The following is a 17,273-nucleotide window of genomic DNA, read 5'->3' on the forward strand; positions in this document are numbered from 1 at the left end:
CCAGAAGAGAAACTAGATAACTGGGAGCTCCTAAAAATCAAACACTTATGCTCATCAAAAGACTTCACCAAAAGAGTCAAAAGACAAACTACAGAGTGGCAAAAATTTTTGTTTATGACAAATCCAATCAGTGTCTAATGTCTAAAGTCTATGAGATACTGCAAAACCTCAAGAACAAAAAGACAAAAAACTGAACTCAAAAATGGGCAAAGGATATGAACAGGCACTTTGCTAAAGAAGACATTCAGACAGCTAACAGACAATGAAGAAATGTTCATGATCATTAGCCATTAGAGAAACGCAAATCAAAATTACAATGAGATATCATCTCACCCCAACAAAGCTAGCGTTAATCCAAAAAACACAAAATAATAAATGTTGGAGAGGTTTTGAGAGACTGGAACACTTATACAGTGTCGGTGGGAATCTAAAATGGTACGACCACTTTGGAAATCGATTTGCCACTTCCTTAAAAAGCTAGAAATAGAAGTACCATACGATCCAGCTATCCTGCTCCTTGGAATATATCCTAGAGAAATAAGAGCCATCACACAAATAGATATATGCATACCCATGTTCATTGCAGCCTTGTTCACAATAGCAAAAAGATGGAAACAACCTAGTTGCCCATCAACAGACGATTGGATAAACAAATTATGGTATATCCACACAATGGAATACTATGCAGTGATAAAGAACAACGATGAAGCCATGAAACATAACATGGAGGGAGCTGGAGATCATTATGCTGAGTGAATTTAGTGAATATTGTATAAAACCACTATTATAAGGACTCAAGAAAAGGTTTAAACACAGAAGAAAACATTCTTTGATGTTACGAGGGTTGGGGGGAGGGTGAGGATTATTCACTAACTAGATAGTAGACAAGAATTATCTTAGGTAAAGGGAAGGACAGCACACACTACAGGGGAAGTCAGCACAACTGGACTAAACCAAAGCTAAGAAGTTTCCTAAATACAATCAAACACTTTGAGGGACGGAGTAGCAGGGTTAGGGTCTGGGGACCATGTTTTCAGGGGACATCTAGCTCAGTTGACATAATAAAGCTTATTAAGAAAATGTTCTGCATCCTACTTTGGTGAGTGGCGTCTGGGGTCTTAAAAGCTAGCGAGCAGCCATCTAAGATGCATCAACTGGTTCCAACCCACCTGGAGTAAAGGAAAATGAAGAATGCCAAAGTTAGAAGGAAAGCATTAGCCCAAGAGACAGAAAGGGCCACATAAACCAGAGACTGCATCAGCCTGAGACCAGAAGAACTAGATGGTGCCCGGCTACCACCATTGACCGCCCTGACAGGGAACACAACAGAGAGTCGAGTCCCTGATGCAGTAGTAGAAAAGTGGGGTGCAGAACTCAAATTCTAGTAAGATGACCAAACTTAATGGTCTGACTGAGACTGGAGGAACCCCAGAAGGCATGGCCCCCGGAATCTCTGTCACCCCAGCACTAAAACCATTCTGGAGGCCAACTCTCCAGATAGGGATTAGACTGGACTATCGGGCATAAAATAATACTTGCGAAGAGTGTGCTTCTTAGCTGAAGTAGATACATGAGAGTATATGGGCAGCTCCTGTCCAGAGGTGAGATGAGAAGGCAGAGAGGGTTAGGAGCTGATTGAATGGACATGGGGAATCAGGGGGGGAAAGGAGGAGTGTGCTATCACAGTATGGGGAGAGCAGTTAGGGTCACATAACAACGTATGCATAAATTTCGGTATGAGAGACTAACTTGAATTGTAAAGTTTCACTTAAATTACTACAATAAAATTTTAAAAAAGAAGCAGTTCAGACAGCCCAGTGACTTATCAACTCCAGTATAAAATAAAATTCCTGTACAGTAGTTCTTAAAAAAGGCAAAACCAACTCCCACTCTTCCTGAAGCAGGACAGTTAGTTTTCATCATTTTAAAAGCTAATGGAGTTTTTCTGCACAGACAGAGAGATTAGTTACCAAAGTGTTTACAAGCCATCATAAACAATATTCATGACTGTCCTTTAGGACTTGTGGGTTCCAGAGACCCTCCGGCCATCTGCCTGCTTGCTCTGTCACTCTGGAAACCCCAGGCCACATGGTCTGAGAAGGACCTGTGGTCACCAGATCCGTGTGTCCTGTTTCTCACCCTGCGTCCCTTTCACTGCAGTCCAGGATACTCCTGTCTTCTCTCTAGCAGTCAGTTCTCAGGGTGAGAAGCCCTAGGCAATTTTAAGTCTTCCATGACTGCTTTTATCCTCTTGCTCCTCTTATCTGGTCTTGCTTCTCCTGGCCTTGGTAACCTAGTTACACCCAGGATTGTCACACTTTTTTCCAACACTTGTAAAAATCTCTGCTTTTTCCCCAAACAGATTGCACCACAGTTGGCCATTTTAACAGATAATGCATAGTGCATCTTGCATATCCTTGCCCTAGATCTTGAAAAAAAAAAGTCAGCTTTGTCCTGCTTTATTTTTATTCCCAGTGACTTTTCTGGAAGTACAATACTCATGCCATGTTTTGCTGGGCTTTTTTTTTTTGTAAAGGCCATAATGACAAAGGCTTTATTTTTTATTTTGCCTTTAACCATTGCAGAGTGTGAAGATGCCAGGTAACAGCTTGTGCTTGTGAAGGATGTCTTTGTGCACAGGGGAGCAGAGACTATTTAGCAGAAGCAAGAGGACCAAGACCAGGCGTTGAGACTTTGAGGGCTCCTTAGACACACTCATCTAACAGAACTGTTTTCTTCAGCATCTCTGAGCTTTGCCAATAGGGCAATAATGGATGCTGACTGATATGTCTGCAGGATACCACAGGATGTGTCTGCCTTTTAATTGTTAAAGTTTGAATTATATGCAGATTTAGTGTTAAAGCCATCTCGTTGCAAATTTTTTATAATAAATACAAATATAGAATCAGTAGTACCTTTTTATCAACCAGATTAATGAGTTAACCAGATGCCAACATTCCCGATTTTACCAAATGAAAGTTTCCTGTATAATTTTTCTAAATAAAAGACAGGCATTTCCTCTAAAAAATAGCAACAAAGTGATTTTTTTAGTTTTCTTAAAGTAAAAAGTTAAGTGAGGAGTTGAGTGATTTTGCACATACAGATTTTATTTCTTATGGATTCTGTTTGGCTTCATGGAGAGAGTGACTGACTTTAGGCAGGATCCCTGGGTCTATTTGCTCTTGAGGAGCAGGCGCAAGTCCTACCAAGGAAAGTCCAGGAGACAGATGGCCAGCTCTTGTGTTACAACGATCATCTGCCGGGCTGAGAGCAAATATTAAGTGAATAATATATATGTCATTGGTGTTAAAGTACAGTTGCAACATTTCTAATGCCATTGGAAGGATGGCGCCTTCTTGAACATTTGTATTTCATAGAATAATATACTGAAATGTTTTTGTTTACAGGATTAATCCATTTTAAACTGCTTTAAAGTGAACATTTTCCCCCATTTTTGACACCACTGTGCAATATTTGAATTGAAATGGCCCATAATGGCTCTTTTTCTATTTTCCGTAACAACACGAGCACTAAATTAGAGCTGTGCAATTATGTAAACAATGGAAATGCTTCCCAAATGAATCCTTCCTTTAAAATTTTCATTTTGTGTAATTGTTGGAAGGTTTGGAGCCATAATAAACAAAATTATTTTACACATTTATCGTTCTAAAGGTCAATTATAAGAGAACCAAAGAAACAACACTATGCAAAATGAATAAACCAATTTCTGTTGACATTACCGTAAGTTTTCCTTATCACTTATGGTTTTTCCAGTTACTGTGTACATAGCATTCAATTAAAGCGATTCATTTACCAGGCTGAATGCGGTTTGTGTTGATAGAACTGTGCTTGAGGGGAGGAAATAACACGCCTCTATTTGAATTACCTGATTTTTTGCAAGACTGGTGATAAGAGACAGATGTCCTCACCAGTTACTTTCTCATAAACCTGAATCTTTCGATAAGCTGCAAATCTACAATTACCATCTTAAAATCTAGCTTTTCACACTCTATGTAGACTGTACATGGACTTTTAACCAAAAACAAGAGGAGAAATACTAGTTTGGTGGCCTGTGCCCTGTATTACAGCATTTTGCAGAATGAATTTTATTTCATTTGATCAAAAGCATGTGCTGTGTTTCATACTAGTCAACTTTCAGGAATAAGCTGAATTCCTGTATTAAACTCCATTTCTTATTGACTAATTGTTTAGTCTGTTCAGAGTATGGAAAAGAAACTAATCTTGGTAGGGGTAAGTGTCTAGGATGGTTTAGAAGAATGGAACCTGGAAAATCTAAAAAGATCATTTTCCCGTTTTCCTTTCATCATTTGACTTATAAATTATGTACACTCTGACTAATTGGTGTAATGCTTTGCTAAGGATGTTATCTGAGAGTGTTAATTTCTAGAGCTGTTTAATTTCTGTGTAACCTAAGAGGCTTACTTGTGCCACCTTTAAATGTTTTTAAATACTCTTTCTGTATATCAACAAAATAATAGTTCACTGAGTTCTACAAAGTAAACCTACAATGTAAATTCTACGAAGTAAAACACTTCAAAGTCCTTCCCTTTTTGGAAAAAAATTATTACTTGTCACTCTGTTTACTATTTTTGTGTGATCCTTTTCAGTTTTCAAAGGCATATTTTCACATCTACTATCCCATTAGATACAACTCTCTGATAGGGTTATCCCATTTTTTTGGAGGAGAGACATGAAGCTCTGGGCACTGTGTGTTCTGCCCACCATCACATATGTGACCCCAGGTCTCGGATTCTTTCCACCACGTCAGAATTTGAGTCCAGGGGCATTTCTGACTAGTGGTCACAAGGGCACAGCCCTGAGGAACCTCAAATCACAAGGTGAGAGTGTTGGCCCCTTTCCTGGTCTCTGCCAGCCTTTGTAACTCTGGAGCCAGCTGGCTGGAATTGGTACAAGAACTTCTCTGACACCGTCCTGACATTACAAGTCCCCCTTTTTAACAAGGAGAACCAGCCTCAGACCCAGAGCTTCCAAAAGCCAGTGATATTTAGCAAAAATTCAGTAGCGTTGTTTTACTGTCATTGTATTCATTTAAGGTTTATTTTCTATTGATGACAAGGATACTGGTTTTCCAGGACAATTTTATTTAAGTTCTTAAAAGTGAGTCACTTCAAAAAAGCATGTTAGGTAAATAATGTTCACTTTGGATGTGGATGCAGCAGAAGGCATGAGCTTTGAACACGAATAACTGAAGTTTGGGGAACGCTGTCCTGTACTGTCTATATATAAAGCTCTGGAGACTGGGAAAAAGTTTCAGAGTCTTTGGATTTTTAGTCTTTTCCCCAAAGATTCCAGTGCCATCTGTGATCTTAATGTATTGAGGGGAAGGCGGAAGAAAGATTCTGCCGTGAATTAGGAAAATTGACTGTAGCACTTTGTGGGCACCCCTCTGTGGGGATATACAGCTGTTCTCCTTTGAGCACCATGCAGTTATTCCTAATTTTACAATGTTATAGCAGAGATATAATCTTTGGGTGGTTCCATTTCAGCATGGCTAAGCAAAGCAAGCAGGCATATGGCTGCAGTGTGGCTGAATGGCTGTGTACTTGCCTCTTTTAACCCGCACATTATCCCTGCCCGGTGCTGTCTTTCCCTTGTGACTGTCGGCCCGGGCTGCTTCTCCTCAGGGCTGTGTCTTCATGTGGGTGGCAGGGAAGGGTAGGCTAGCCATCTGTTATTTTGCCCTCTCTTTCTGATCTTCTGGCCCACAGAAACAGGTTCGGGTGAAGTGACTGGCTGAGGTCCAGTGGATGGGAGGCCTTGTGACTTTATCCTGGCCACACACATATCTGCTGTCTTTAGCATCAGTGACAATTTAGTAATTTTTTCTGAATGCCCCATGTTACAGATCCTTACCTTTTCACATATGAATCTTATAAGGCAAAATGGATTCATTTTTTAAACTCTGGCTTTAACTTATTAAAAGCTTTAGTTCATAATTCACACAAACTTATCCCAGGAAAACAGTTTTTAATTAAAACTGTAAATTCCAGTGGTGAAAAAGGGCTTGATTTAAGTATGTGCTAAAGATTTTTAAAACCCACCAGGTTCAAGGTTTAGTTCCTCATCTCAGCAGATGGAATTAATACAAGCATAACAAAGTTAACATCATGGTTGTTTGCATTATTAATCTTCAAATGCACAGCATTCTGCTAGCTTGCTAGCCAGGTTTGCATGAACCCTTTCATTGCAGCATATGTCAACAGAAATGTGCTTCCATCTGCTGCTGGAGAGCTTGATGCCTGACATTCTGAGACAAGGCCCAGCACAATGAGTACCTCTGTGAGTAATTACAGGTGTGTGGTGAGGAGCCCAGGGCATTAATCAGACGCTTAATTATGAAAAAGGTGGATCTTTTGTTCTCCTCTTGGAGCATGGGTTTACCACACACTTTCTAAACTGCATCATCCATCTGCCGCCCCTTAGAATGTTTGCCTTGGCTGATATGGACCCTAAAGTGTATCAAAGGACGAGATTAAAGCAGGTTTAAACATTAACTTGGAAGAAGCGTGATAGGGTTTGTCTTTCCTTTCTCACTTCCTTCCTTTTTTAAAAAAATTTTTATTATGTATTTTATTTTTTGGTACAGGAAAAAGTCTGCTAAATGCTAATACTTTAATATTTGCTAAAATATTTACCATATGCGAGCGCTGCTGGGTTAAGCATTGTACAGTCATTTTAAAGGATATAAAAACCGTGATTTGTAGAAGGTAAATGAGTCCAGTAGCTAAGGAAAAAAAATAAGTATTTAAGAAAAAAATGTTGTGTGATCACATAAAAATTATCTTTTAAGAACACCAGATTGTCATGTCATTTTTATTATAAAGGACTTAAACATGTTATAATTTCGCGTGTTGTTACTACTTTGTTCCAATTTAATAGAATTAAATCAAGATTATTTTAAGAGATTTTTCAGTCATACTGAAATCTAAGAAGCCTGATCTTTTTTCATATTTTGCTTCTTGCGTATTGAGACTAACTGTAGGTTGTATAACTACAAGTCACTTAACTACAGTACTTCAGTATGTTTGATTAACATGTGTGCCCAAAAACTGCAAATAAAAGAAATTTGTGGTTTTCTTACTAATCCCCCTTGTTTACACGCATACTTGTACAGATTGCTTCAGAAATGTGGCCTGGCTGTGGATGGCATGAAAGTCATCCAGTAGTAACCCCTGGTCTGCCACAGGCAGGAATGGAGTAGGGAACGAGGGGCCAGCCAGCGGGCTCCAGATGAGAGGCCACTGCAGACAGGAATATGAGGTGTGCAGGCACACAGCGGTCTTCACACCTGCATACTGGGTACAAGGCTCCGCTTGCACTTTGCAGTCACACTTGTACTCAGAGCCACCCCTACTACTAGTAGTGCCTCAGAATATTACTGATAACATTACCACAGCACTCCATGTATTCTCATTTTTTAGCACATAAAATTATCTGAAGAGTGCGAATTTTCATCTCTTCACCTGCTCTAATATTTTTTAATGTAACAATGTGCTTTAACTTGAAAGTTGAAAGCTGATGTCAGAATATATCCTTTGCTTCAGTGATAGGTGTTTGCAGGTTTTATCTACCTCAGCATACCAGGAGCCCTGGTGGCGCAGTGGTTAAGAGCCTTGGCTGCTAACCAAAAGGTCAGCAGTTCAGATCTACCAGCTACTCCTTGGAAACCCTGTGGGGCAGTTCTGCTCTGTCCTGTAAGGTCACTATGAGTCGGAACTCACTTGACGGCATGCAACAACAGCACTCGTATAGTTCGTCCAAGGAGCCCACCTTTAGGTGGAAGACAGACGTGTCTAGTCCCGATGCCACCGTTTAGATTTTGGACAAGTCACCTTACAGTGTGGTGTCTCCATTCTCTTACCTGTAAAATGGGAACACTGTGCCTTGGACTAACTCAGTAGCCCTTTCACTATAACATTTCTGTGTTCTCTTATATTATGCAGTGGTCATACGTAGAGATGAACTGACTACTTTGGTTTTTTTTTTTTTTTTTTTTTCCTTGAAAATTACAGTTGTGGCTTCTTTTTTCCTTTCAGGATATCTTAAATACCATCGTAAGGCACTGTCCGCCCCGCTTTTTTTCCCTGGGCTTGCCTGGCTTCTCCATGCTGATTGGGGACTTCATCACGGCTGCAGCCAGGGTCCTCAGTACAGACATGTTGGTGGTGAGTATGACAATGCTCAGCATCCAGGCTCCCAGGAGGCTTCACAATCGCTAACAAGGTTCAGATTTCTCTACTCTTAACAGGTGTTGACTCATTAGTGCAACGTGAAACTGGGCTCTCCGGGCAGATACCCTGGTAGCTGACGTGTGAAATTGTGGGATAAGGTGACACAGTGGGATTGGAAAGGCGTTTCATCAAAAGGCCAAAGTGTGAGAAATCATATCCTGGCTAATATTTCAGCACATTTACACAGCAGAAGCAGGACTTGTGTCTTAGAATCTTGTTAGCATTTTCCATTATATGGTGGCACAGACATAGATGACTGTAATAAGGAGAGTTTAAGTGTACCTTAGCAGTAAGGTTGTCTTAGTAAATCTTGGTTGTTAGAGTCTCATAGAAAATATTTTGTAAAAATGTTAGAACACTAAAATTTTAACTGGAAAATGAATATGTTTTCCTATTAATGTGCCATTACTGACACTCTGGTAGAATTCTTATACTAAAAAATTAGAAACAAGTGGACTACTAAATGAGTATTAAGGGCTCCAAAAAGAATTCGTTTGCAGTCTCCACACTTCCTCTACTATGAAGGCGATGTGTCGATGCCTTCTGAGAGAATGCTCCTATACATTTAAATTTAAAGGGCCTTTCCCATTTGGGTTCTGAACAACTGTTATCGATTCAGAGCCATTTTTCCCCTTCAAATGGTATAAATACGTTAGCTTTCCTGCTTGCCAGGGACTTGTTTTGAAATCAGTGTGACTATCCAACATCCCAAATTTTGCCTGATACATGGTTCCTTTTTCACTCTACTTATTCCTTCTGTGCAGCGTAATTCTTTCTTTCTTTCTTTTTTTGCTTTTTATACTTTTATAGCTGGTATTTCATGGTGGTATTTTCATGCACTAAAATTTTCCTTTAAGGGTAAACTAGGAAGCAAAGGGAAGGGAAAAGAGAGAGGAGCAAAAGGGAAGAGTAAGAGCAGCAAAGCAAAGTAAAAGAAAACAAGGAGAAAAATGTTGCATTTGTGTAACTATATTTTTGTAAAGAATATGCCAACTTTCAGACCTCAGATTTTTGGAAAACGAATCTCAAAGAACCTTTAAATTTATTTTTAACCATTCAAATCAACATTGAAAAAAATTACAGTCTATTGGGGGAAAGTCATACTTCTTTGCTGAAATTTTTATTGCTGGCTAAGAGGGGTTTCCTGAAAAAAACTGAAGTCCCTTCTAGAGATATCATTCATAAATTCTCTGCAAAAATTTTTCTTTTGGCTACATGAGCTACTAAAGTAGCCTTCCAAAACGTTGTTAAAAACATTAAAAAGCACAGATAGGGAATAGGGTTCTATGAATGAGAATGTGCAGGTATAAGAGTTACATAAAGGAACAGCAGCTTTTCAAATGAACTGAATTACTCTCTTAGTTTAAACTTGAGGTTTAAAATTGTAGGAGGAATGGTGAGAGGCACGTGGATGGATGGGGCACAACTCGTTCAGTCTAAACTTTTAGCCAATACTAGTTCATAAGGAGTGTAAAGTCCTCCTGCTATCGGTCTGCACCCTGAGACAAGGAGGGAGACGGAAATGTGCACACAGGTCACCAAAAGATAGGTAGAGACGTGTGCTCAGCAACATTATTTGTAATCCTCAAAACCTGGAGCCAATCCAGTGTCCATCGACAGCATGATGGATAAATTGTGGTGTATACTTATGATGGAATATTGTATACAATAAAAATGCAACTACATGAATCAGTTGTATAGTATGAGGTTGAGTGAAGGCAGTCAGACACAAAAGAATATATATGCTATAATTCTGTTTATATAAAGTTCAAAAACCAGACCAAAAATGAATCTGTGGGGTCACAAGGCAGGATAGTAGTTACCTTGGGCAGGGGGGCGAGGGGGTAAGTATAATGGGAGGGGCACAAAGAGGATTTCTGGAGGGCTGGTAATGTGACTTTTGTCTACCTGTGCATGATTATATGGTTGTATGTTCACTTTGGAATCATTCATTCTGCTATACACTTATAATTTGTGCATTTTTTTCTGATAAAAGCTTTAATTGAAAATTATTAAGAATATATTTTAAAATAAATATTAAAAGAAAATTAATGGGAAAACGATTATTATAAATAACCTACCAGACACTAATGTCTGCTAGTTCCACCGCTAACACTATGTCAGTCCTTCTAGGTCTCCATTAGAGCCCTCTTTCCATTGTCCGTCTGTCCTTTCCACTCCATGGCTCTGACCTCTGCAGCCAGCATTCCCTCCCTCTTTGTATGCTCTTCAGAAATGGCATTCGTTCCATGGCTTCAGTGCCTCTGAATGGAAAAGGATCCCTTATTATTATCTCAGATTCACAGAGTCTTCTTGGGAACCCTGATACCCCAAGCTACTCCGTGGGGTGGTGGTGTTAGGTAGCCGTGAAGAACTGTGCTTACTCTCTTAGAAATTCACAGTACACATAAGCGTATTAAAGCCCCACTTTAATTTGCTCAACCAAATGTTTCTGCAGTGTCTTTTTCCCTGAGTCCTTGTTTTTCCCCTTTAATATCTGTTACTGCCCTAGGGGACCTGTGTCTTGTGGTACACACTTTGGGGACTGCTGTCTCCTGGACCCTCTCTCTGGATGCTCTTAGATGCATCTCCCCCAGTGCAGCTTACTCTAGAGCGTCTTCTTCCTCCTGCCTTCTCTTTGCATGTCACCACATCGCCTTGTCACCTTAACCCTGAGCACAAAAGTGGCTTTAAATGTCTCCTTCAGGTCCACATCTAATCCAGCATCAAGCCTAGGGATCATACTCTTCATCTTTCTCTCCAGCCCCCTCCCCACTGTCACTAACTGACTCCAGGCTTTGTCACGTTTTTCCCAGGCCTATCACAGCAACTGTCTTCTAGGTCTCAGATCAGTCTCTCCCTCACCCTTGAAAGCACCCTTTGCACCCTTCACCATACTGAGCTTCTGAAATGTGTAGTGCTATGTCACCCCACCAATTGGAGCTGGGTGTCATTTCTCATTTGCTTCAGTAGAAAGCTCTGATTCTATTGTAGGGTCACAGTGGGCACCATGAATGGCCCTTGCCAAACTCAGCAGCCTCTTGTGTCTGCCCCTTCTTCCCAGCTTCCTGCTGTTTAACCAAACTGCACACAGGCTGCCAACTACAGCAAGTCGCTCACATGCACCACCTTTGCTCAGGCAGCCCCATTGCCTGCAATTCCCTTCCCATTCTTGACCCTATAGCTTAGTAGAGTCAGACATTGTTCAAGTCCAGCGTTGCCTTGTACTAATTGTTTACCCTCGGGCAATATACGTAGGCATGTGGGCTTCGTTTTCTTTATCTGTAACTTAGGGCTCACCATAGGCTTAGCGTCTAGGAAAATCTAGATTTATTACACTCTTGGAATAAAGCTATAATCTTTATTTTATTAGGATCTGATGTTCAGCATCCTGTGAATGGTAAAAACAGTTAAGTCACTCAGCTGCTAATGTGAAGGTTGTAAGTTTGAGTCCATCCATAGGTACCTCAGAAGAAAGTCCTGACAGTCTATTTCCAAAAAATCAGCCATTGAAAACCCTATGGAAGACAGTTCTATTCTGACACACCATGGGTCACCGTGAGTCAGAACTGCCTACACGGCAACTGATTTAGTTATATGGCCTAGCATTCAACTTCAAGTTCCTCAAAGCAACCCAGGCTCACACACAACACAGTAATTCAAGGCCGCTGAGGAAGATAATTAACCTCAAAAAAGTCTAAACAGAGTGTCTTTGGTGGATAAAGGGCAGCAGTTACTGAGGACTTACAAAGCAAGTTCTCTTCAGGAAACTTTTGCTGTGGACCTACTATGCACCAAGACCTGGCCTGGATGACTATGACAGGTCTCTACCCTCCTAGCATCAGATATGTAAACAAAGTGTTAAAATTCACAAATAAATACCAGACTTACTGGTCTGACAGAGACTGGAAGAACCCCCAAGACTGTGGCCCCAGACACGCTGAAGCCACTCCTGAAGTCCACCCTTTCAGCCAAAGATTAGACAGGCCAATAACACAAATAACACATGTGAGAAATGTGCTTCTTGGTTCAGTCAAGTATAAAAGATGAAATGGGCAACAGCTGCCCAAAAGCAAAGACAAGAAGGCAGGAAGGGACATGAAAACTGGAGGAATGCACATGGGGAACCCACGGTGTAAAGGGAAGGAGGGAGAGTGCTGACACATTGCGAGGATTGCAACCAATGTCACAAAACAACTTACGTATAAATTTTTGGATGAGAAACTAATTTGTGCTGTAAACTTTCACCTGAAACACAATTAAAAAAAAAAAAAATTCACAAGTAAGTTTCTAGCAGTCATGGTAGAATCATATCCAGAACCCAGAGAAGCACCGACAAAGGAATACTTGATTCTGGTTGGTGAGAGGTAGATGGGAAGACGCAAGCCAGAAAAGTCTTCATGGGAGATGTGATGCAGAAGCAGAGACCAGAAAGATGATCAGTGTTCACGGTAAATGGGACAGCAGTGGCTGCCCCTTATCACAGGGCAGGTTTTATTGAACATCCACTGGGATAGAGAAGTAGAGAAGTGGTGACAACTCACACCCTCTGCCTTTGTGTGGGATACAAACATTAAATGGATTTATAACATCCAGGAAGTGACAAATGCAAAGAAACAACACAAAGCAGGGATGCTGAAGAACATAGAGGTGAAATGACACAATGTCTTGGGCTTGCTTTAAAATACTGAAGTAAAAAAATAAACAGGGATAAATGAGGCAAGAGTGGTAAAATCTTGATAATGCTGGAATCTAAGTGTTGGGTATATGGATATAACATTCTGTCTACCTTTATGCTTCAAGATTTTCTTAACATAAAAATAAGGAAAAATGAAGGCAACAGATGAGAAGACAGAGAGTAGCAGAGGGGCGTCCTGTGATACAGAATTACAGAAGAACCCTGTGACCAGCTGAGGAGACCGGTGTGAGATGCCTTCCCCACCCAAGTGGAGATGGCGAACAGGCAGTCTAGCCCACACATCTGGAGTCCAGGAAGGAAGACTGGGCTGGAGAGCAATGTTGGGAGTGAATTGGCAGCAAGTAGATATTTATATCTGTGGGTCTGGATGTCCTTGGGTAGTGAGTATAGACCAAGAGAGAAGAGGACAAAGGATTGCGCTCGGCATCTTGAAGTTCAGATCCTGGGGATATATGAAGTTCCATCGAGGAGACTGTCAGTTCTCCTTAGGAACCAAGAAAAGTGCCCCAGAGGCCAAATAATTTAAGTGTCCCAGGTGCAACGGAGCAGCCCACTGTATCACCTGGGACTGAAAGGTCGGGTGGGCTCAGGATGGAAGATGACCCTTGGGCTGTGCATTGTGGAGGCCATGTCACAAAACACCAGGTGCTCACTGCCCAGCTTTGGCAAATATTAACATTTTTGTGGTAGTAGTTTCAAATCTTTGGATTAAAAAATGAAATAGAATGTTCAAGATAATAGTGACTCCATCCTCGATGCCATTGCTCCATTCCGTGCTGTTGCGTCTCTTGCCTAGACTGTGCTTCGTTAACTGGTTGATTCCTGCCTCTCCTGTTAGTGTCCATTCACACCACACTCCTGCCAGGGCTCAAGGTCTGATGGTATCACTCAGAGATGAGAACATGTGCCATGTGGCCTCTAGGTCCCCTCCCAGCCTGCCCCAGGGCCTTTTTCAGACTCCTCCAGCCATGACACCACCACCCCCAGCCCCTGTATGTTCTCTGATTTTGTGCACGGGGACTCTTAAGGTTCCATGGTGTCCCAGGTTTCTTTGCCTTTGTCATTCCCACTGCCTGAAATGTGCCTCCGGCCTGCTTGCTCCCTCCCTCACTCCCTCGCTCATTGTCTCCCACCTGCCTGGCTGACTCCTACCCACCCTGCACAGCTCTTAGCAGCAGGCTGAGTGTTTTCTAACCATCCCAAGCAGAACTAGTCACTGCCTTATTTTGGTTCCAATAGAATATCCATCTCTGTGCCTTTCATTTAGGAGCCCTGGTTGCTCAGTGGTTGAGCACTCAGCTGCTAACCGAAAGGTCAGAGGTTCGAACCTACCAGCTGCTCCGAAGGAGAAAGATATGGCAGTCTGCTTCAGTAAAGATTACAGCCTTGGAAACCCTATGGGGCAGGTCTACTCTGTCCTATAGGATCGCTGTGAGTCGGAATGGACTAGACAGCATTGGGTTTGGTTTTTTGTTTTGTTTTTATGCCTTTCAGTTACCTGTGTGTTTCTGAGAACCGAGCTGGGTAAAAGATGGATGTACTGGACTCCTATGTTAACCATACTCGGCTCTGATAGCACATACTTCATTGTATTTAACTGTTTATTTGCCTCTGTTCACCTACCTACGTACCAAGCTGCCATCTCTCTGAGGGAGGGAAGCTGTCTTTCATCTCACATCCCAAGTGCTTAATGATACAGGCCTAGTGTGGACCCTGGAGTTAGATGGCCTGAGTTCAGATCCAAGGTCCATCCCTCACTTATGAGCTATGTGACCTTAAAAAGTTACTGATCTTCTCTGAGTCTCAGTTTTCTCACCTGTAAAATGAAAATGATAATAGTATTCACCTCATAGGTTGGTTGTTGAGAAGATTCAATGAGGAGATGCATGTACAACATTTAGAACAGTACCTAGCACAGAGTGAGAACTCCATAGGTGTCAGGGCCATCATTATAATTATTGGCTAACAGTAGATGGACGGATGGATGGACAGATGGGTGGGTGAATGGATTTTACACCTTTGTAATCTGGGTGCCAGCTCCCATTCTTTGCAAATCATAGCCGCTAGTAAGTGTTGGCTGAATTAAAATTGAAATCTAGTGAAATGCCTCCTTTAGTAATATACAGTTCCAGTAATGGGCAATTGTCTCTAGGCTGGGTTCTCTAGAGAATCAAAACCAGTAAAGCATATATGTATATAGAGAGAGATTTATATCAAGAAAATGGCTCATGCAGTTTTTAGAAGTCCGTAGGGCAGGAAAGAGGCTTCTCCCGCTTCACATAGCCACAGGGGCTGACGAACCCAAGATTGGCAGGTTGGAGAGCAGTGCTGTTGCAGGCTGTGAAGACTGACAAATCTCAAGATCAGCAGGCAAGACCACTGGTAAGCTGCTAGCCCAAGTCCCAAGAACTGGAGGCCAGACGAACAGGAGCCAGTTGCAAGATCCGGAACAAACAAAAACCCCAGAAAGGGGAGCAGGAAGGAAGTAGGCGGAGGAGGGTGGAGAGATGAAGGTTGAACTGGAGGTGAGCTGCCATAGGCCCCACCCCCACCAGTACCAGTCAGCAGGTTCCATCATGGAGGTGATCACATATCAGATTTCAGCAGGGAAGTGATCACAACGTTTTATAACTGCCAAAACACTGAGAAACATGGCGCAGCCAAGTTGACACACAGTCTTAACCATCACAGCAACCAAACGATTATGTCTCTCGCTAGATGTCATATCGAAAACCGGTTGCTGTCAAGTTGATTTCCGACTGAAAGCGACCCTATAGGACGGAGTAGAGCTGCCGTATAGGGTTTCCAAGGAGTGCCTAGTGGAGTCGAACTGCTGACCTTTTGGTTGGCAGCCAAGCTCTTAACCACTGTGTCACCAGGGCTCCAGATGTCATATATGATATATTATTTCACTAAATAGTTCTCGATGAGACACAGGAAATTTGGCTGATGGTATCTTCTCACTTTCCCTACCTTCTGATAGTTAGCTCCAACTCGACTTCGTTATGAATTTTCCTTAACTCTCCTTCACTGCTCTGTCAACAACATTAAGGCTAAAAAAATATATTAGGCTGGGTTTTTAAACAACCATGACTGAGTCATTTGCCATTCTGACTGAGTGAATCTGCTAACCAGTTTTTACAGCACTTGTTTACATCCAAGTGTAGTAATATTTTACATTCATTGGAAATGTACCTTTTCATTTAGGCAAACTTCTGTTCCTTACATATTTGTCTGGGGGAAATAACCAGGCATCATTTGTCCCTTATCTGAAGTTTCTAACTTATAAAAATGCGTGTATTTCACTTTCTTTGGATAGGCCCCTCGTTTGGAAGCCCTCACCATTCTTGGTTCTCTTGTCTGCTTTCCAAACACCTACCAGGAAATCCCACTACTGCAGTCAGTGCCAGAAGTTAATAAGGTTGTCACAGGAACCGAAGACATCAAGGTAATAATCCACTTTACTGAATCTCATGTTTAGCATTTTGTAATTATACAAAATGGTATCTACGGGGTGAATTAACCAGTAAGCAAGGTACCCATGGGTTACTAGTGTTTACTTACTAATCTGTGGTGCACAATTTCACCTGTTTTCACCACATCTAACCCATGTGAAATTGTGCTCCACAGATTAGTAAACAAGCACAAGTAAGCCCATCCATACCTCGCTTATTGGGTAATCTGTCCCTGTCTGTATATGAGTATCGCTTCCATTATTATGTATTGATCTACTTTTCCCTGAAGTTTTGCTACATACCTTATATGTTTCAACAGTTGTTTATAGAAGGTATAAATGTATCCGTTTTAGAGCATATTGCAGTTAGAACTATAATTACATTCTTCAGATTTTTTTAATTAGATCCGTTTATCATTCCTATGGATCATAATTATGTAATGAGTAACCCTCTGCATTACTTTTATTGGCTTCATTATGCTGCATTAGAAAACCAAATGAATTTTAAAAAATAATTGAAATAAATGTTCAATCCCATTGTTAGCCTCATTAAATACTACTAATAATTTGAAATTCCAAATTATTTCTTGGAGAATAAATGAAAAGTAAGGAAAAGACAGTCTCTTTAACAAATGGTGCTGGCATAACTGGATATCCGTCTGCAAAAAACTGAAACAAGACCCATACCTCACACCATGCACAAAAACTAACTCAAAAGGATCAAAGACTTAAATATAAAATCGAAAACGTTTAAGATCATGGAAGAAAAAATAGGGACAATGCTAGGAGCCCTAATACATGGCATAAACACAATACGAACCATAAGTAACAATGCACAAGCACCAGA

General features: G+C 41.2%; 1 protein-coding gene across 4 annotated transcripts in view; it reads left to right on the plus strand.

Moving 5' to 3' along the window:
- RALGAPA2 (Ral GTPase activating protein catalytic subunit alpha 2) overlaps window positions 1-17,273 on the plus strand; it is a 388,120-nt gene that overhangs the window by 201,792 nt on the left and 169,055 nt on the right. For all 4 annotated transcript variants that reach the window (XM_023731401.1, XM_023731398.1, XM_023731400.1 and 1 more), the window contains exons 24-25: window positions 8,079-8,207; window positions 16,292-16,420. In XM_023731401.1, coding sequence (XP_023587169.1) covers window positions 8,079-8,207; window positions 16,292-16,420 — 258 coding nt within the window. The remainder of the gene's footprint in view (window positions 1-8,078; window positions 8,208-16,291; window positions 16,421-17,273) is intronic.

This window comes from Trichechus manatus, unplaced genomic scaffold, assembly GCF_000243295.1.
Source record: "Trichechus manatus latirostris isolate Lorelei unplaced genomic scaffold, TriManLat1.0 scaffold00042, whole genome shotgun sequence".
Taxonomy (NCBI): Eukaryota; Metazoa; Chordata; class Mammalia; order Sirenia; family Trichechidae; genus Trichechus; species Trichechus manatus.